Source organism: Rutilus rutilus (genome assembly GCF_951802725.1).
Source record: "Rutilus rutilus genome assembly, chromosome: 18".
NCBI classification, from domain to species: domain Eukaryota; kingdom Metazoa; phylum Chordata; class Actinopteri; order Cypriniformes; family Leuciscidae; genus Rutilus; species Rutilus rutilus.
The window spans coordinates 28,701,956-28,723,451 of record NC_140231.1 but is presented as its reverse complement, the minus strand read 5'-3'; the positions used below and the strand labels follow the sequence as shown (position 1 = coordinate 28,723,451).

Sequence of the window (21,496 nt, the reverse complement as noted above, 5' to 3'; positions counted from 1 at the left end):
AAAATTAATGCATTTACAAAATGTGATTCACAAATGTGTGCAAGCTAATTCACATAAAAAGTTTATATATCTGCAAACATCAATTCACAAACCTAATGCAAATATGTTGAATGTTAATTTGGTTGTGCATGTGCAAACATGAGTTAACATGCTTACAAAATATGATTAAAAATGCTAAATTTATATTCACAAAATATATATATATACACACACACATACATATTGTGGCGAGCAGGACGAGGGCGGTGGCGTGATTGCTGATGAGCGACACCTGCACGACGCACCGGTCTCGAATCTCTCACGGAGGAGCAGAAGCTTAAAGGAGGAGCGACGACAGTGAAGATCGAGAGAGGAACAGGCCTGGATTTATGTTGTGTTTTGTTTGTTTTATTATGTGACACAATATTATTATTATATTATATATTATTGTGTCCCACAATAACGAACTTTGCTACATTTTATATATATATACATATATATATATATACATACAGACCCTTTCCAAAAAATTAGAATATCATGGAAAAGTTTATTTATTTCCATAATTCCATTCAAAACGTTAAACTTCCATAGATTATAGATTCAGGGCCCACAACTTAAACGATTTCAAGTATTTAGTTGTTTATTTGTACATAATTTGGGCTTCCAGCTCATAAAACCCACGAAAACAGGATTTCAAAAAATGTGAATATTACATGAAATCACACAGTAATTACACAGTGATACCATGGTCATTGAACCAGGTTTTGGTTCTTTTGGCAGTGTGGGCAGGTGCAAATCCTGCTGGAAAATGAAGTCAGCATCTCCATGAAGCTTGTCTGCTGAAGGAAGCATGAAGTGCTCTGGAAATGTCCTGGAAGACGGCTGCTTTGACTCTGGATTTAATAAAGCACAGTGGACCAAAGTCCTCTTTTCTGATGACAGCAAATTTTGCATCTCATTTGGAAACCAAGGTCCCAGAGTCTGGAGGAAGAATGGAGAGGCACACAATCCAAGATGCTTGAAGTCCAGTGTGAAGTTTCCACAGTCTGTGTTGGTCATCGGCTGGTGTTGGTCCACTGTGCTGTCCACTCAACACAGCCGTCTACCAGGACATTTTCAGAGCACTTCATGCTTCCTTCAGCAGACAAGCTTTATGGAGATGCTTCCTTCATTTTCCAGCAGGATTTGCACCTGCCCACACTGCCAAAATAACCAAAACCTGGTTCAATGACCATGGTATCACTGTGTAATTACTGTGTGATTTCATGTAATATTAAAAAATTTTGAAATCCTGTTTTCGTGGGTTTTATGAGCTGGAAGTCCAAATGATGTACAAATAAACAACTAAATACTTGAAATCGTTTAAGTTGTGGGCCCTGAATCTATAATCTATGGAAGTTTAACGTTTTGAATGGAATTATGGAAATAAATAAGCTTTTCCATGATGTTCAAATTTTTTGGAAAGGTTCTGTATATATATGAAACCTAATTGTGTTTTTGAATTACTGCATATTTTGTCAAAATTTTCATTAATTTTCAGACTATTGTAGCTCCATAGTAAAAAGCATTATTTAAATTGTAAACTTTGTGAACAACAAACTCTAGAAACATTCAATGTTTAAGCAATTTTATTAAAAAAAAAAATGTAAACATAAAAATTATATTTAAAAAAAAAGAAAGAAAATGTTGTAGTTTTTTTCCCAATAGAAATACTCAGGAGAAGAACATGGCATTATAAATATATAAATTTACATAATATCTCCTGACCCAAACCTACACATGGAGAGACCCATACAGCTGCACTTACACCAAGATTAAATGAGAGAAATACGTTGAAAAACATTACGAAAAAATCAAAGCACCCGGTCGGTCATCCACCATAAAACTCCGAGAATTTTGTTTGTTTGACATTGCGCTTCCCTACATGCTCTTTAAGTGGATTGAACGTGTTTACATGGTTCGGACCCTTTGATCAGTGCTGCAGTTGTTCATTTAGACATCACATATTGGTTTCACTTGGATCCAGCCCATCTTTGAGTGATCGTCTAGTTTTCCTGGCAGGCACCTGATAAAGACGCACATATGATGTTTTTGTTATTTTATCTATTGAAACACATTGTACAGATAAGTTTCATCCACATACATATATGCTTACAGGCTCCGATACGCTCCTCCAGGAACCCGACCTGCTCGCTGAGCGAGTCGATACGGTCTAGTTGCTGCAGAGAATGCGACAGGAAGTTGGTCCTCTCGGACAGGAAGCTGTTATCGTCTCCCGCGCCGTCCAACGGGAAGAGGGTGGTGAAGGGAGCCAGAACCATCTCTAGTTTCTACAGAGAGAGAGAGAGGAAGGTATTCTTACATTTAAAGACACTGAAATGATATCTTTATTAAAGTAAAGACTAAAACGGCAAATATGAGAATAAGGTAAATGCTGTTATTCTGAAGCTTCTATTCATCAAAGAATTCTGGGGGAGAAACGTATGGTTTCTAAAGAAAAATATTAAGCAGCACAACTGATTTCAACATTAATAATAATCAGAAATGTTTATTGATCAGCGAATCAACATATTAGAATGATTTCTGAAGGATCATGTGACACTGAAGACTGGAGTAATGATGCTGAAAATTCAGCTTTGATCACAGGAATAAATTACATTTTAACATACAGTATATACATAGTTCAGTCATGAAACTCTGACAGCTGACTGCTTCTCTTAAAGGATTAGTTCACCCCGAAATGAACATTTCCTAATAATTTACTCACCCCAATGCCATCCAAGATATCCATGTCTTTCTTTCCTCAGTGGGAGAGAAATTATGTTTTTTGAGGAAAACATTTCTGGATTTTTCTTCTAACAATGGACTTCATTGGTTCCCATCGTTTTTAAGTCCAAATCAATGCAGTTTCAAAAGTCTTTGAAGTGTTTAAACGGGCTGTACGCGATCACAGCTGAAGAAGAGGTTGTTATCTAGCGAAACGATAAATAATAATAATTTATAGACTTTTTACCTTCAGTAGTTCGGATTGAGCTGATCAACAAACGGACAGGGAACTACGTCATCACGTTGAAAGGTCACGCCGGCGCCGGCAATACTATTTGAACTACTATTCATATTCATCAGAATGTTATTCATATACTATTCATATTCATATTCACTGAATACTATTACTATATATATAATAGCAAACAATACTATTTGAACTATCCTCCTACGTACGGTCGCATTGTAAACAGTGGGGCGGTACTTCCGCCGGCGCCGGCGTGACCTTTCAACGTGATGACGTAGTTCCCTGTCCGTTTGTTGATCAGCTCAATCCGAACTATTGAAGGTAAAAAGTCTATAAATTATTATTATTTATCGTTTCGCTAGATGACAACCTCTTCTTCAGCTGTGATCGCGTACAGCCCGTTTAAGACTTTTGAAACTGCATTGATTTGGACTTAAAAACGATGATAACCAATGAAGTCCATTGTTAGAAGAAAAATCCAGAAATGTTTTCCTCAAAAAACATAATTCTCTCCCACTGAGGAAAGAAAGACATGGATATCTTGGATGGCATCGGGGTGAGTAAAATATTAGGGAATTTTCATTTTGGGGTGAACTAATCCTTTAAAGCCAATCGATCTGTTTGTTCTATCTACATAACCTTTTTTATTTCCGTCCCGAACCGGCTCAACTCAGCCCTCCTCCTTCCCCAGCACCACCTGCCTAAATCTGTGAGAGGTTCTCCCTACTTTCCTTGCAGCAGCTCGTTACCTCTTCATTATTCACCCTTCATGTCTTCACTCATGCATACTGTAGCAGATCTAGTCTATATTTTATTATCAAAATATATTATTATTATTATAAAATAGAGAAAACTGCTTGTCACCGAACGAGGAATATGAAATTGAATATGCATACTACTGTTTCATCCTTACATAATGCATACCCTTCATCACATACTGTTATTACATTTAAATTTGAGTGTTTTACAGTACATACTCTAGTCTAGAGTATGTGAATATTGTTTTGTTTATATCTTAATTGAGCGAGGTTAATGAGTGCAAACATTTTCAATAACTTTAAATTACACATAAACCTTTTGGAAGTGCTGAAAAACTTTTGGCAACTAAAGTTTTTAATAATGTGACTGTGTAATACCTCCTGTTCCTGTGGTATTGACTGAAAAACAAACAAACTATTATCTACTAGAAATATCTGCCGAACACGCTCTTTTCCTGGCGAACAAAGACGGTTAAAACCTGTATGTGTGTTTCATGTTTCCGAACCTGTGATGTGTGAGGTTGACTACTGCTTTTAATTAAACCATTAGCAAGGCTCTGAACCAATAACCTCTCTTGGCAAACGTGCTACAGTTTCCTGTCGTTTGAAGTAGGATGTGTCCTGAGGGGTGTGTGTGTGTGTGTGTGTGTGTGTGTGTGTGTGTGTGTGTGTGTGTGTGTGTGTGTGTGTGTGTGTGTTTCTGACCTGCTCGAGGAGCTCCACTCTGTTTTTAAGCATCTGAACTTCTTCGGTAACGTTCTCCACCAATCCAAAACCTCCACCTTTAAGAACAAAAGAAATACACACATAAATTAGAGACGGACCACACACACACACACTGACATTCAGCCTTCATTAAAACCCAGAACGCAGTGCACAACTCTATTTATGATGTTTTAAGATCCAGGCTTTGAACATGAATAACGCTTTTATTCAGACAACATGCAAACACACAAACTGACTTTTGTAAGACTTCCAAAAGCAGTGTTTTACGTTATATTTGTGCATGTTCTCTGATTGCATGAATCCATGATTAATATCCAAAGCGCTCCCAGAGCAGACCAAAGATCACAGAAAGACAGACAGAAATAGAAAGAGAAAGAGAGAAATTGAGTGTCGGGGGTGAAAAAAAGGAGGAAAGTTTGAGGTTTGGCAAGAATATGATGCAAATACTTTGATATGCACTCGGGTCCAAAAGTCTGAGACAACTAGAGAAAATTCTTGGTCTTTGTTTTTCAATTTAATACAATATATATATGTGTGTGTGTGTGTGTGTTTCTTTAAATTATATTATATATTATACACTTTGAGTAAAAGTTTTAACTGAAAAATGCATATGAATTTAAGCATTTCATTTTTTTATTTTAAATAATAATTTAATAAATAAATAAACAAATAAATAATGTGTTTTATTTATTTATTTGTTTATTTTATTAACTTATTTAAATAAATAATGTAAATAATATATTTTATTTATTAAATTATTCATTGAATAAATTGTGTTTTATTTATTTGGTATCAATTTGATATTAACAATACATTATTTATTTTTATTTATTGACTTATTTTGCTATTTGTATGTCCCCCTTTGCTTTAATAACAGCAGCACTCAGATCTGATGATCAAAATCTGATTTTTCAGCATGATTGTGTCCAAAAGAGCATCTTGTACATGCGTCAGTGAAAGCAGGAACATCTGACAGCTTTTGCAAAGAGTCACATGTCACTAATTGGTTTATTGTGACCTAGAAAGAGTGAGAATCTGAAACATTTCTTCGTTACATCAGATCTCTTTGCTTAAAATTCTTTTTTTTAAACTACAACTTTGTTCATGTCCAGGTTAAAATGAAGAAACCCCAGTGTTTTGAGACTTTTGCACTCCACAGTACATGAAATCAGGTCATATTTAATCACAAGCTTCGGTATGAGATAACCGTGACTGTGATTGGTTGTTTTGTAAATGGACGTGATTAAGACCCAATCATATCAGAGCTCAGCCCAGTAAGTCCCGCCCGTTGGCTGTTTTTCTGAATGTTTTAGGTTATGAGCTCTATCAGTCTTAAAACTAGTCAATGGGTCGCGCACACACACATTTTTTTCTCAGCGTTTGATTTGGCTGTTTCCACAGACGCACACTGAAGCTCAGTCAATCTGTCCCAGATGTGTGTGTTATGAAGACACGTGGGAGAGAGAGAGAGCGAGAGAAGATTTGTGCGAGGGAAAACAGTGACCCCCAGCAGTCTGAGTTTGATAGATATGGAATGCGAGCTACGGATTGAGCCAAAATGAAAACGGGAACAGCGGCTACAAATCGTGTCCGGCAGTGGCCTCTTTAAATGCGAAATCACCATCACCGTACAGCTAAACACTCAGCTTCCTGCTCTTCTGTCTGATGACACTAATGTAGTTTTAAACTCAAGGATTCAGGGACTTTAGGCCCCATGAACTCAACAAAGTATTTGTCCAATAGTTGATGAGGTCAAAATGAAGTCGCTCTCCATGTCTGTTTCCCTCTGATCCTTTAGACTTAAATAAAATGATGAAACATTTTACTTAACGGGCAAAAATATGCTAAATCAGCAAGCTGTAGAAAGGCACAACAATGGATGAAAAACTAAAAACCAGTTAATGCAAGAAAAACATGACTTTTTAAAATGTTTGTTGACATGCACACACTAAATAAGCTGCTGAAAAATATTTATAAAAACCTCGAATAATATCATAAATAACTGATCAGAAAACTGTAATCATCTGATTAGCTTTCACTGTCATAAAAAAAGCTTTTTATTAAATACTTTAAATAAATATTTTTATAAAATTAATTTTATGCATGTTTACGTTAATTTTATTTGTTATTTAATTAATTTACTTTTGATTATTTTTACTGTAGTAACAGTAACTGGTTAATAACATTTGGTGTGAAACTTCTTGCTGGTCAGTACGACTGATGACACATTTTTTAAAGATTACACTGTCATTTAATTAAAAAAAATATTTTAAACAATTAATATTTTAATTATTTTTTACAATAATCTTGTTTTAATTGAATTATTTTTATAGTAACCGTAGCAAATAACATAAACTGTGGTTATGCTTAATGTTTAAGTGTAAGGAATTACTCTTGCTGGTCTGAAAAAAAATGCTTACACTTTGAAAGAAATCTTAAAATATTATAGTTTAAATAATTAATATTTATATAAATTATTAGTTAAAATTATAATAGTAAAAAAAATAAAAAAATAATATATATATATATATATATATATATATATTTTTTTTTTTTTTTTTTTTTTTTTTTTTTACTGTAGCAACAGTAACTGTAGCAAGTAAGATATTTGGTGTAAACTGTGTTTACCATGGTACATGTTTGTAGGGGAACTACTCTTGCTGGTAAGTGAGGCTGATGACAGGTTTAGAGTAAACTGAGCTTCTGCACCTCGAGTCTCAGGGGACGTCCCACCAGACAGATGTGGCACAGGGTCAAACTCAACGACGCTGAGGTCTGACTAGTGTGGGAACAGAGAAACTAGTGTGTGGGGTCACTTAAAGGTTTACTTTGAAATATTTGTCCTTTGATATCTAAAAATGAATAAAGAAACTAAGCATGTCCTATAGAAACAAGGTTATCAACAAACCTAGGTTTACATTTAGATTGCCTTGCTAGCTTTCAACTGCCTGGATTCATACATTATTACTGAGATTAAATGTACTGCTCTCTTGTACTTTCTAGTAAGCAAACTCCAGGAATGCGTGTTTGAGCTCCAGCCAACAATCAGAACGAGTGGCGATTATTTTAGCCTGTCGCTAGGAAACAGCGAACATGACTATTTAGGGCCAGAGGAGATTCTGTTCATGCTGTTATTTTTAAATCGTAGACAGATATGAAATAGTTTAGGGAAAGAAAACAGAGGAGAGGAGTGAGAGGAGCGCTGCCAACAGGCTTAAAGACACAAGATAGTTTTGGCATAATGTAGAGACAGACAATGGGGAGAGTATAATGTTCAGTAGCTTCTCATAGGGACTTCAGTAAAGAACTCAAACTTTAACAAAGACTTTAGATATACAAAGACGGTGCACTCCCGTTAAATCCCGCCTTCAAAATAAAAGAGCCAATCAGCAATTGGTAAAGTTGCAACACTGGCACATTGACGGCTCCGGCCTGAAAAATGCATTTTTTGTCATGATTTGAGCATTTAGAAAACAAATTTATTAGTCAGAATAATAATTCAACTAAAACTAAAACTTAAAATAAGAAATCATTTAATCCTAGAAGGTAATATTTAAAAAGCCCAAAAATAAATAAAAATGACAAAAGCACAATAACAAAATTACGCAAATTTAAACTTAAATGAAAAGTGAAATATATAAAATAAAAGCTAATCCAGAAATATTAATAAACAATACAATAATAGTATATAAATAATAAAAAAATAACACTAGTACAAGAGAGTCACTAGGTTGGAAATTATAAGCAAATCAGTAATGTTTCGTTTATAAATAAACTAGTTTAGTTGTCATAGAGTTACATTATATTTTTTGAAAAATAATTATAATTTAATAATAAATATTTTTATTTTTATTTTATTAAAATATTTATAATTCATTAAAACTAAAAATATAAATGACATTAATGTGTGTGTATATATATATATATATATATATATATATTATTTATAAAAAAGGGTAGGTAAAAATCTGAAAAACTCCTTACATGTTAAAGAAATAAAAGACAACATATCTTTGGAGTGATATTATGCTCCTAGCAAAGAAAGTCAATGAGAGCTATTGCAGCCAAGGCATGTATTTTTAAAGAAACCATGTGTCACTGCTGAATAAGCTGGTTGGTCAGGTGGTCTGTTATTGGTGTTTGGAGGCAGACGGATGTGGTCCAGGTTTGTGGTCGGCCCGTATGTTGTCGCTGTGGTCACCAGTCACAGTGCACTATTACTCACGGTACGAGTTGAGAGTGGCATAGCGCGTACCAAAAGTAATAATGAACCGTGAGGCTGGTCAGGGTTCCACCTGCAGGGGGCGCTAGAGAGGAAACACACTTATATACTGCGCTATAAAAGCCCACACTTACCCATTATGACATATTTTCACACACTGTAATTGCATTACCACTTAAGCCCATTACTTGTTTTGTTTTCGAAATGCTTTTTCTGTACTATTCTTCCTAAATAGTCTGCGAGTTTTGTCTCTATTCATTGTATTTTTGCAAGCAGTATGCCAAAAGTGCTGGGTTTTTCTAGTGGATTTGTGAAGTATGCATCTGTTCATGCTTTTTTGGTTAATATTGCCCACAACCCCTTGTGCAATGGAAATGGGGAATCTGAGACCGTTCTATTCCCACATTTTCAGTTGCAGAAAAGTGGTCAGGAATGTGAGACCAAAACTGCCACAGTGGTTTATAAATGTATGAACTTATGAATAATGAATTTAGATGGATGCGAACAGGGATCTGTGGTATTGCAATGCAATTTTAAAAGTAAAGTAGTGTGTTCCAATGCTTATATACGCAAAAGTGTGCAGTTTGTCCTGATGTCATTGTGTGTGTGTATGGAGATTCATGGTTGTTGAATCTTGAGTGCTGATGATGAGTATCTACTTCAGTATGTCTGCGGCTGATTATAATGTGTATATGTCTTACCAGCATCGCTACTGGATGAGCGATCGTCGGGTTTTGGAGGAGCGGTGGGCGGGGGGGAGGGGGGAGGACTTCTTGAACACGTTATTTCATCTTCAGCCAGACTGAATCCCTCATGACACACACACCGATAACTTCCCAGCGTATTCACACACTTCTGTGAGCAGCGATGACCTTCCTTACACTCATCCACATCTGAGAGAGAAAGACGTCTTTTAAAAGAACCACTCTTTTTCCCCTAAAGCCCATTTATATTGTTAGTAAAGCTGTCGTGCACCAATAACAATAAAATTAAGTATCTCATGACCACTTTCCACCCTTAAACTACTTTACAAATACTAAAAATATGATTTTAAGGAGCAGTGAAATGGTTTTTCATGAGCCCTTTAAAATAAGTGTACAAAGCAACTACTTTCCACCCATAATTATTTTTATAAAAAAAGGAAAACAGGACTTTCCTTGCTCTTTATTAAAAATAAAATAATATAAAAAAATATATAAATATAAACACACACACACACATATATATATATATTTTTTTAAGTCCTGTTTTCCATATGAGCCCTTTAAAATAAAGGTGAAAAGTCCTAAATTAAGTTTGTATTTATTATTTACCACCTGTCCCCTTAGGTGATAACTGTATATACGGCTCACAATTTGAAAATGTTGGCCGATACCGATAATTCTTTATATTTGAAAGCCGATAACCAATATATTGGCCGATAAATCTAAATCCAAATTTTTATGTCATTTTTGAGAGCCCCATTACAAAACAAAAGTCTCACCATTAAAACTCATGTCCCAAGCACACAATTATAATGTTCTCAATATAATTGTATGTAGCCTATATGACAGACTTGCGCCATAGTAATCGATTGTCGAGTTCACGCGCGTGATCATAGGTAACTAAACCTATGCGCATGAACTTGACAATCGATTACTATGGACTTCGACTGAAAACAGGATGTAAATACAGGTATGTGCGCTGGCTGAAATAACATCATTTTTATTCATATCTTTCACATCTACTGCAGTCAGATTCACCCGTGTTCACTCTGAAGGAATCACTCACATTGGCTGTGCACTTGTAATGACACATCAAGGATGTTAAGAGGCTAAAAGCAGGTTTAAAACTTGCCCCATTGAAGTCAACAGGGTGCAAATTTTAAAAAGAGGATAACACCGATTTTTGTCGTTGTTCTCTGTATTGACAGCACTCCAAATTGACAAAAAAATGAGCTCAATGTTAAAATTGACCGGAGTTCTCCTTTAAAAACGACCATATGTCGGCCGATACTGATATGGGGGCCGATATATTGTGCATCCCTACTCACAAACCATGCAACTCATTTTATAAAAGCACGCACCATGAACATAACAGTAAATGAATGTTAGTGTGTGTTTGTGAGTACCTATTTGACAGTATCGTCCCGTCCATCCTCTCGGACACGAACAGTGATTCGGCCTTATACATGACCCTCCATTTACACACGTCTTCTCACACACCGCTACAGGAGAGAGAGACACACATATGCATGTATGAATTCAAATGTGAAAACCCATTCAGAGCTAACGTTAACCAACATGACTTGTAGACTTCCGGTTACCTTGGTCACAGTTGTGTGAATGTATGCGTCGCCACCCCGGACAGCATTCTGGGTAAATGTGTACATTTGGAGCCGCTCTGCTCACCTGCCTGTAAGAAACCCTGTAGATTGTCCTGTAAAACACAGAGTCTAGTGAAATGCTGATACTTTATGCAGTGTATTATCTATTATCTTGTGTTTTTGTGTGATCTTACTTGTATGTGCTGCACATGCGCTGGTTTTGGCACATGGTGATGTAGGGTTTGTGGACAGGCTGAAGGAACGACTCTGTGCTGTAGGACACACGATGACTCCATGCGTCTCCAACACACACTCTCCTTCTGAAACACACACAGACACACAGTTATAAACAAACACACACCTACACACAAATATGGCTTACATTTACATTACCGTTCAAAAGTTTGAGCTCGGTAAGATTACCGCAAGGCTACATTTATTTGATCAAAATAGAGTAAAAAAAAGATAGTTTATATTATTATTACAATGTAAAATAATATATTAAAAAATGCAATTCATTCCTGTGATCAAAGCTGAATTTTCAGCATCATTACTCTGGTCTTCAGTGTCACATGATCCTTCAGAAATCATTCTAATATGCTGATTTGCTGAAACATTTATTATTATCAATGTTGAAAACAGTTGTTCTGCTTAATAGTTTTGTGGAAACCGATACATCTTTATAAAAAAAAAAACTCTTTTGCAACATTATAAATACCTTTAAAATATCTTAAAAGTGTGTGTTAAATATAATGCTTGGAAAGACATTATATTGTCGTTTGTGTATCAAAAGCTTGCTGTCCATCAGTTCTAATGGGATGTGGCTGATTGATGTAATTAGCTGCTATTATATGCGTTGACCTTTAACCTTATGACCCCATGAGGCACAAGAGCATGTGAATTGACACTTCCTAATACTACTAGTATGAATATGGCTAGTATTCATACTACATTTGCCATAACTGTCATGTGACCTACCAGCATCAGTTATGATGCTTCAGTGCCATTCATAAATCCTCTCCCGTGGCCTCATGGGATGGGAAAATGTCAGCGAACGCGCACTTCAGAATCTCGGCAGAAGAAGTACGTCATCCGGGTACTTTTCACCCACTCTTTTTCGAATACTATGTATTCGGACATACTACTCTTTTGGCGAACTGTTTTTCACGAACTATATACAATTTTGGACGCAGTGTACAGTCACTACTGTGTGTGTGTGTATTTATGTGAGCCATTACCCGTGGTGACCATGAATCTGAGGTGTGCAGGTCACATGCAGGAGAAACAGAGAAGAGGAGAGCAGGACCGCTGTGTACATCTCTCTCTCTCTCCGTCTATCTGTCACTCTCTCTCAGGTCTGTCTGACAGCAGGAAGAGAGACTTTCAGGAGTGTCTGTCCCCCTCAGGTACACCCAGGTCAATCAGCTACCTGAGAGAGAGAGAGAGAGAGAGAGAGAGGGAAAACATTACAGTATATACAGAGTCGTATACAATAGTACCTAATATTATAAACCAATCCATAATAATACATTTAAAACAATATACAGTATAATAATAGCATGATGATCGATACAGGGGAAACAGTATTTATCACAGATATTTCTCTTGAAACCACATCCGATTCTTTGTATATAGAAGGTTTAAATGGCCAACTTTCTCACTTTTGCAAATGCTGATAATGTTTATTGGACTGAATTCTGGGTTGGTGAAAACACTGTAGGCACGATAATTGGTGTTGACATTTTGAAAGACCTAGAAGCAGATGTTTATTTTATATATATATATAATTCCAGAATCCACCTCCTTCATTAATAATAAAAAAAATAGTTTTTTTTCTAAAACATGGGACACTTTAATAATCTATTTTAAGAAGAATGTACCCTCTTTAAAGTAACTTGAGAAATAAGTGTCTTGTCTTTACCTCAGATCTTTGCCCAGAGAGAACTGAACTAGTCTTTATGAAATGTTATTTCTGCTATACTTCCTTACTGAACAGCTGGATCCCATCATACTGTACATACAACACACAGAACAGACATTAAGAATGAAAAAAACATGCAATTTGTAACAATTTCCCATAAGCGCACAATTATAACCTGTTTCATGTTTAAACAAGAGTTCATGCACTTTTAAAGGCAGAAAATTAATCATCATTAAGAAGTGCATTTGTTACAAATCACAGCTGATTGAATCAAACACGGTTCTAAGAAATGTGTGTTTTCATAAGTACACACATATTCGCGTGCTTTATAACAGTGCGGACGATTTAAAATCAGATCATAACTCATAACGCAGCTAAAGTGGTTTCATTTTCATCTGGGTGTAATGAAGATACATTTCTGTGTTTCCATCTGTAACATGGAGATTTCAGGTTACACAGGTTTTAAATATAACTTTAATAAGAACATGTTATTAAAAACATGGCTTCGATTACTGAAACAGCACTTAGCATGTCGTCCCGCCACACACACGCATGAACAAACCTCTGCGTCAGATGAAAACGAGACTTTACAAAGTCAACTATATTAAAAGTCATTTCTCTTCTTGAAGTTCATTTTAACCTGTATGCACATGTACACACACGTGTGTGTTCTCTCATCTTGAACAGCTTACAGTAATCATTAGGTTATGGCTGGTTTAATGAGTTCAGGTTTAAAGCGCGGTGTAAAACAGGTCTCAGGGTTCCCTAGAGAGCTTTTGACAACAGCTATTATACCACACCTGTGTGTGTGTGTGTGTGTGTGTGTGTGTGTGTGTGTGTGTGTGTGGCTATAAATGAGAAAGCCACATTTCCTCACTTATATAATGAAACATTATGACAACCGACAAGTGAGGACATTTCACTGGTCCTCACTAGTTAAAAAGGTTTATAAATCAACCAAAACATGTTTTTATTTAAATCTAGTGGTAGGGCTTTTAGGGGTAGGCTTGGGTTAGGTCATAGGAAATATCATTAACCTGTTATAAAATCAGTGGAAGTCGATGCAACGTCCTCCTCATTAATAGTGAAACAAGAGGCTGTGAATATGAGTGTGCATGTGTGTTTGTGTAAGAAGCACATTAAACTGTGAGGTCTGTCATATTTTCTGGAGATTAATGACCCATTTTACCCCTGATCTATGCTTAATGATTTTGACCTGTGTGCATGTAGGCTGGTAAACTCTGGATCTGGTTCTAAATGTTTTTTTTTTTTTTGCTTTACTCCAGAGCAAGTTAGCAAGCAAAACTTGAGTATATTTTTGGATTTTACAGAATTTGTTAGACATCACTGCTCTTGATGTAAAGGTTGTTTCAGATGAGGCAGCAAAATTGAAAGATACTACATTTTGACTAAATGCTAAGGCAGAATCACATAATTCACAGATAAAACAATCCCAGAATGCAAGGCAAGAAGCTCAGCTCTAGTGTGTTATCCAATGTTACATTTAAAGGTATAGTGGAGGATCTTTCCGAATTTTAGATAAGACCCGCCCTCTCCACTTTTTGAATAAGTTTGATTGATTCACCAGAATGATTGACAATTAGGAGGACCAATAGTATAGGTGATCCACCCGGAAGTATAAAATCCTCCATTATACCTTTAAAGTAAATATATTTGAAATGTACTAAATTGCAACTTAATCATTGCAAATGTGTAATTACAAACATATTTAAATACAGTGCTATGCATAAGTTTAGACACCCATGCTAAAGTTGACTAAAAAGAGGAATAAAAAATCATCTTTTGGAAATTGAACTTAATGCCTTAATTTAAAAAATGTGGAAAAATCCAACCTTTAAGCACACCAATTTTCTTTGTGAATGAATAATGTATCGTAAATAAATAAATGTTCTTCCTTAAAATACAGGGTGCATAAGTTTGGACACCCCTATGTTAAATTCCCATAGAGGCAGGCAGATTTTATTTTTAAAGGCCAGTTACTTCATGGATCCAGGATACTATGCATCCTGATAAAGTTCCCTTGGCCTTTGGAATTAAAATAGCCCCACATCATCACATAGCCTTCACCATACCTAGAGATTGGCATGGTTTTATTTCAGTTAGCCTGATAGCTAGTTTGATTTGCATTGAGAGATGATCTTATGGAAAGTACTCCATGCCAATCTCTAGGTATGGTGAAGGCTATGTGATGATGTGGGGCTATTTTAATTCCAAAGGCCAAGAGAACTTTATCAGGATGCATAGTATCCTAAAAAATAATAAAAAAAAAATACTTAAAAATAAAAATCTGCCTGCCTCTATGGGAATTTAACATAGGGGTGTCCAAACTTATGCACCATGTATTTTAAGGAAGAACATTTATTTATTTACGATACATTATTCATTCACAAAGAAAATTGGTGTGCTTAAAGGTTGGATTTTTCCACATTTTTTAAATTAAGGCATTAAGTTCAATTTCCAAAAGATGATTTTTTATTCCTCTTTTTAGTCAACTTTAGCATGGGTGTCTAAACTTATGCATAGCACTGTACATGACATACAAGTTTAAATATAAATTACATAAAATTTTAGTTTCCCATGCAGGATATTTCAAAGACAATAGAATTATGAAATTACGAATAAAGATGTACTACTTAAAGGGATAGTTCACCCAAAAACGAAAATTAGCCCATGATTTACTCACCCTGAAGCCATCCTATGTGTATATGACATTCTTCTTTCAGACTTCCAAGCTTAATAATGGGAGTGAATGGGTTTTTGTTTTTGGAAGTCCTTCAAAGCGCATCCATTCCTGATAAAAGTGCTCCGTGCGGCTCTGGGGGTTAATAAAGACCTTCTAAAGTGAAGCTTTTGTTCGTGTAACAAAAATGTTCATATATAAAACTTTATCGACTAAAATACCTAGCTTCCGGCAAACGGCCGTACACATCGACTTTTTATTTTTTAAAAATTCCAGGACATTTTTTAATATAACTCCGATTATAATCGTCTGAAATAAAAATGTCATATACACCTAGGATGTAAATCACGGGCTAATTTCATTTTTAGGTGAACTATCCCTTTAAGTCCTTATATGCCAAAAAAACATTCTTAAATTAAACTATTTGCATTTAATCTCTTCCAGTTGTTTTGGTTCAGGAGGAACTGTAAAAGGCGGCTGCTGTTTCGTTTGCGCTGCTCGGCGACTGACGTCTGTCTAATTCTGTCTAATTCTGCAGAGCATGAAACGCGCTAGTGACGCGTGATGTCTGGGACATACGCTGACAGGCAGGTAGGACATCGTATCATTGCATTCGGACCGAATTCAATGATTAGACAAACATTTCATGGTCCTATGCCTTCCACAGACAATATATATAATACATTTAGACCATAACTTAGTGATTGCTATGGATGTGGACACTTTCAACCAGCATAACAAAAAATGTTTCTGGAATAAATCATACCCTGCATTTAATGCTTGTTTGAGCATTGTGGTGTTAGCTTAGCAACATTCTCACAGAAATTTAACTGAAAATGAATTGAGTTTGATGTTCCTGCCAGGACTGATGTGCAAAACTGGCCAATCATGTGCGATTCTCATCTCAGGTATGTTACTGTTGTTACTGTGTTTGGTTGTTAATATGGGATTTGTTAAGATAACAGCACTTTCCACAGCGCTGAGCATCTTCTACAGCAGCTGGTGAGCTTTGAAATCTCCACATAAGGATTGTGGGCCAGATAGTGTTTTCACATGACTGCAGTTTGAGTCGGACGACCCACCGCAGAACGTCTGACACCACAATGAGGCAGTAAAGTGGTTTAAGACTTCTGGATGACTTTCACACTGATCTCCTGCCAAACACTTAATGGTTTCTACAGGTCCATACCTGCAGGCTGTATGAGTTACAGAAACTGTATATGTGTGTGTCTCTCACAATTCATCTGATTGCCGTCATATGTAAACACTTGCCACGTGTCTTATATAAACGCTGCCAGATCTCGGACTCCCGGTCTCTGAGCAGCCGTGTGCGTAACACATCAAAAATAAACTTTAGTTTACTTGTTAGTGATGTTGCATTAAGATAATTATCCATTAGTTATGGTTAAGGATGATAAAAAGAATAAGAGAAAGGATATTAGTGTTGCAAACTTTCAGTACTTTCTGCCAAACAATAATCATTGAATCACAAAGCAACGCGTAGTACATTTGCGTACGTGCAAAGTGTACATTTAAACATGCAAAAAAGCCTCAACATGAATGTAAAACTCTGTATATAAACACACTGACATTTAGATCCACATCACTGCATATAATCACAAATAATGGCACTAATTAGAAACGGAAGCAGTTAAGACTAATGGAGGCCCAGCCTTTAGTGTGTGTGTGTGTGTTTATATTTGGAATGGAATGCTAGCTTACTACTTAGTGTGCAGTATATACTGCATACTACTGCTTTAAAAGTAGTATGTGGAACAATGTGCTATATATCATGCAATACGCTATGCATTTATAGTTGGCTACAATGTTATCACTACAATGAAATGCCTATGTTCAATTCAGTAAGTGATGTCTAGTGATCATAAATTTGGCATATTTGTTTACTTTAAAACTGTGGGGGGTTTTAAGTGTTGGCGCTTCAAAAAAAACGTACTGAGCAGTATTCATAGTAAACTAGTCTAGTATCCAAAAAAGCAATTACCTTCGCTTCATCACACTGGAAAATTAAGATCAAGCATTTCAAGTAGGTTATCCGAGTGTTTTATGCACATTATGCACTGTATGCATGCTAAATAATTCAGATATAGTATGCTATTCTGAACATGTGTGTACTAAGTATAGTTTGCAGTCTGGCCGCTTTAACGGTAACCGACCAGCAGGTGGCGCTGTTTTCATATAACATTATTTGCGACCATTCACAGATTCCAGTGTTGATCCAGTTCAGTCTAATCTAATGACAATTAGTAATTATAGTAATACACACACACACACACATAATGACCGGTACCAAACTGTTGCATAAGCAAATAGATAATCATGACATGCATGATGCATGCAGGAATTTACATAAACTATTAAAAATATATATTTGTTCAATGACTCACTGGATTACTCCTGTTCACGAGATTAACCGCTCGTGCGTGGATGCAAAAGAGGAAAGAAAGAGAGTGGTCCCCCAGCGGTTCCCAAAAACGAAGTTTCCCACCAAACTCTGAGGACAGACGTGGAATAATTTTATAAATAGTCCAAAAAATACGCATGTGCCCAAATTTGCACTGGCACGAAACTCCTGCGCGCGCTTCCCGTAGCTCAGCTCTCCGTGTTTAGGAGTCTCTTTTTTTTTTCTTTTTTTTTTTTTGCACACTCAGTTGAGCTCCCTCACAACTGTCAAAGCGTGCAGGGGGGTAACCACACCACTACTGCCCCTCCTTCACCGGGACGTCCCGAGAGAAACACTCACGCAAGAGCTCTCCCTCGCTCCGCGTGACGTCATCGCTGCAGGAATTCACGCGCAACGGCTCAGTTTACCGGTTCACGTAAAATACAGAAATAAAGGGGAACATGTAAGAAACGCAGGGGGGGAAAAAAAAATAGAAATGCTAAGCTAAACCCTGTCTGTTTAACGCGCAGTAGTTCAAATTAAAATCACATCCTGAACCAAATAGGCTATTATTTACTGTTAGTGTTAATAAATCAGTAGCCTATTACTACCAGTAAAAAGGCCGAAAACACTTGACCGTTTTTGTCGTGAATTTAAACATTATTTATGTTCAATTAATTATTATAAAGTTTTGCCAGAAAGACAGAACACACTGCACCTTCATTTTTCCCCATTTTTTATTTTACATCGTTCATTATGTCAAGCAATTTTAATCTCCTCATTTGATTGTAAGTGAAATACTCTATATGTAATGTTTAGTGGCTTATTACTGAAGTGTAACCAAAGAAAATCGCCATGCCAATGTAAGTAATGTCCTCACACTCACCCAGTTAATAAAATCACGTGATCTCGCGCTGAGCTCGAGGCCATTCGATCCACCTGTCGCGCGCTCTGACGCGCTTCTCCATCGCCAGCATTTCTTATAAACTCTTCTTCTCTCTGATAAAGAGTGGCTTGTGGTCAACGTCTCGATGCTCCCCGTGAACCGACTGGCGAGGAATGAGATGCTTTTGGGCGTTTTTCTCCTGCTTTTTATTCTGCGCTTCCTGTGGAACTCAGGAATTGGACGGACAATCCCAAACCGGAAATCCTGCAAGTGTTTGGAGCTGATAAACCTCTCTGGCCTGCACAAACACTCCCCTCGTGCCCCTCAAGTCCCAATACGGGTAATCACGTCTCTATCTAGGACCGCAAACACACTGTGATGAACTGTAGAAACAGCGAGAGTTTGGCCCTGTGATTTCAACTAGGCTCCTATTGTATTAGAAATATAGGATTATTTACCCAAAAATGGAAAGTGAAACGGTGCAGGTGTTACCTTAAAGAGATAATTCGCCCAAAAATGGAAATTCAGTAATCATTTAGGCTACTCACCTCATGTCATTCCAACCCCGGAAGACTTTGGTTCTTCAGAACACAAATGAAGATCTTTTTGTTGAAATCTGAGAGCTTTCTATCCCTCCATTGACAGCTACGCAATTACCACTTTGACCACTTCAAAAAGTTCATAAAGAGATTGTAAAACTAATCCACATGAATTGAGTGGTTTAGTCCAAATTTTCTGAAGAGACTCGGATCGCTTTGTGTGATGAACAGATACAGCTTTCCAAAAATCTTCGCTTCTTACACAAAGCTATATTTTATGGCTTCAGAGAATAATGTACAAGTCTTTTAGACTGTTTTATGATGCCATTTTGTCTTCTTTTTTTCTTGACCACATCATTCCCCGCGAAGTCCCCATGATTCTGCTCAATTCTTTCTTTTGTGTTCCAAAGAAGAAAGAAAGTCATACCGACCTGAAGGAGTGAGTAATTGATGACAGCATTTCCATTTTTGTGCGAGCTATTCTTTTCAGGCTGGTTTAATGGATGTGGGTGGGGGTTATGAGTTATGGGTTGGTGATTTGAACCATCAGATTAAATCAGACCAGAAAAGAGGTCTAGTAGACATTGCATGCTTCCAGTCCTGACATATTGACATTGTAGTGCAATGTTTGTTAAGTGTGTGTTTTGATATTACACACACACACAAAATGAGTATTTTGTGTGTGACAGCATTAGACCGTATTAAAAAGATTTCAGCTTTTATTTGATCCACATTATGTGTGAGTAAGTGCGTGTTAGAGAACGAAAGACTGATTGTGAATGTATTAGTCCAAATAAGTTGAGGAAATGGCTCTGCACAGCTCTTCCTGTGAATCAGGAAGCAGGAAGTGTGTGGAAGAGGAAGATTGTGCTTTGGGTCACGGGGAACAATGAGAGTAAGAACTTAAAGGAAAGAGTCATGCGTCAACGTGAGAGCAGGGCGGGAAAGTGGCGGACGGGGATTTAGAGAGCGAGAGCTGAAGAGAAAGATTTCGTATGGTTTTAATGTTCAGCATGATCATGCTATAGATGCTCACTTGGGCTAAATGTTAATTTACAATGGTTAATTATAATAACTACAGATAATAGCCCGTTTTTTTGTCAGAATGCCACTTTTTTTTGTCTTTTCAGTGATTTACTTCTATGCCACAATGTCTCCAGTGATTTTCATTTGAGGTCTTCTCTTAGCAAATTTAAATATATACCCTACTGTTATATGCCATTCATTTTATTAAAATTTTCAGAGTATTATTAATGAAATATAATTATTTAATCAAATATATTCTTTCTATCTACACTACCATTCAAAAGTCAATGTTGTTGTTTTTTTAAGAATTTAATACTTTTATTCAGCAAGGATGCAAAAATGTATCAAAAGTGACAGCAAAGATATTTATAATGTTACAAAAGATTTATATTTCAGATAAATTATGTACTTTTAAACGTTCTATTCATCAGACAATCCTGAAAATGCAGAAAATTCAGCTTTGATCACAGGAATAAATTACATTTTGAAATATATTCAAATCGACAACCGTTGTTTTAAATTGTAATAATATTTCACAATATTACTGTTTTTACTGTATTTCTGATCAAATAAAAACAGCCTTGGTGAGCAGAAGAGACTACCAAAACATTTTTAAAAGCCCTTACCGACCCCAAACATTTGATCGGTATAGTTTATAAATGATGTTTATAGATCTTGGACTGCGTTCAGATGTAATTAAGATCTCGTTTAGTGATTTATTATTATCTGACTGTTTAAACTCCTTACATATCCTCAGTTTTGCACAATCCCGTAAAACAGACTTGCTGTCATGTGTCACTGCTGGAAAAGAGAAATCTGTGTGTGTGTGTGTGTGTGTGTGTGTGTGTGTGTGATGGCACATATGGTTTTACATGTGTAAGTGTGTTTGTGGAAAGATGTCAAATTGGCTCATTTATTGTAGCAACAAAAATTCCTCAGTGCTGAGGGAAGCAGTGGAACAGCAGACACACACACACACATACACACACACACACACACACACACACACACACACA

The 21,496-nt window shown here is 36.3% G+C and overlaps 1 protein-coding gene across 6 annotated transcripts; it reads right to left on the bottom strand.

Moving 5' to 3' along the window:
• Positions 1-1,616: 1,616 nt before the first annotated feature.
• On the bottom strand, positions 1,617-19,848 carry egfl7 (EGF-like-domain, multiple 7). 6 transcript variants are annotated; one of them, XM_084387152.1, is made up of 10 exons: positions 18,916-19,085; positions 12,928-13,017; positions 12,245-12,435; positions 11,201-11,326; positions 11,007-11,119; positions 10,812-10,907; positions 9,403-9,594; positions 4,459-4,535; positions 2,138-2,312; positions 1,617-2,047 (listed from the first exon to the last, which is right to left on the bottom strand). In XM_084387152.1, exons 3-10 carry the CDS (start codon positions 12,322-12,324, stop codon positions 2,028-2,030), a joined length of 879 nt encoding a protein of 292 aa, XP_084243278.1. In that variant the 5' UTR covers positions 12,325-12,435; positions 12,928-13,017; positions 18,916-19,085; the 3' UTR covers positions 1,617-2,027. The 6 variants fall into 6 exon arrangements, with proteins under 6 accessions (XP_084243278.1, XP_084243276.1, XP_084243274.1 ...); XM_084387150.1 differs by lacking the exons at positions 12,928-13,017; positions 18,916-19,085 and adding an exon at positions 19,464-19,848; XM_084387148.1 differs by lacking the exon at positions 12,928-13,017 and having other exon boundaries at positions 18,916-19,130.
• Between the last annotated feature and the right edge of the window lie 1,648 nt (positions 19,849-21,496).

Excerpts from the sequence above, each read along its gene's own strand:
- egfl7 (XM_084387150.1), bottom strand. The coding sequence starts at position 12,324 with ATGTACACAGCGGTCCTGCTCTCCTCTTCTCTGTTTCTCCTGCATGTG. Across the intron at positions 9,595-10,811 it reads GGGACGATACTGTCAAATAG|ATGTGGATGAGTGTAAGGAA; the intron begins GTACTCACAAAC and ends TTTCTCTCTCAG. Across the intron at positions 4,536-9,402 it reads CTCATCCAGTAGCGATGCTG|GTGGAGGTTTTGGATTGGTG; the intron begins GTAAGACATATA and ends TTGTTCTTAAAG.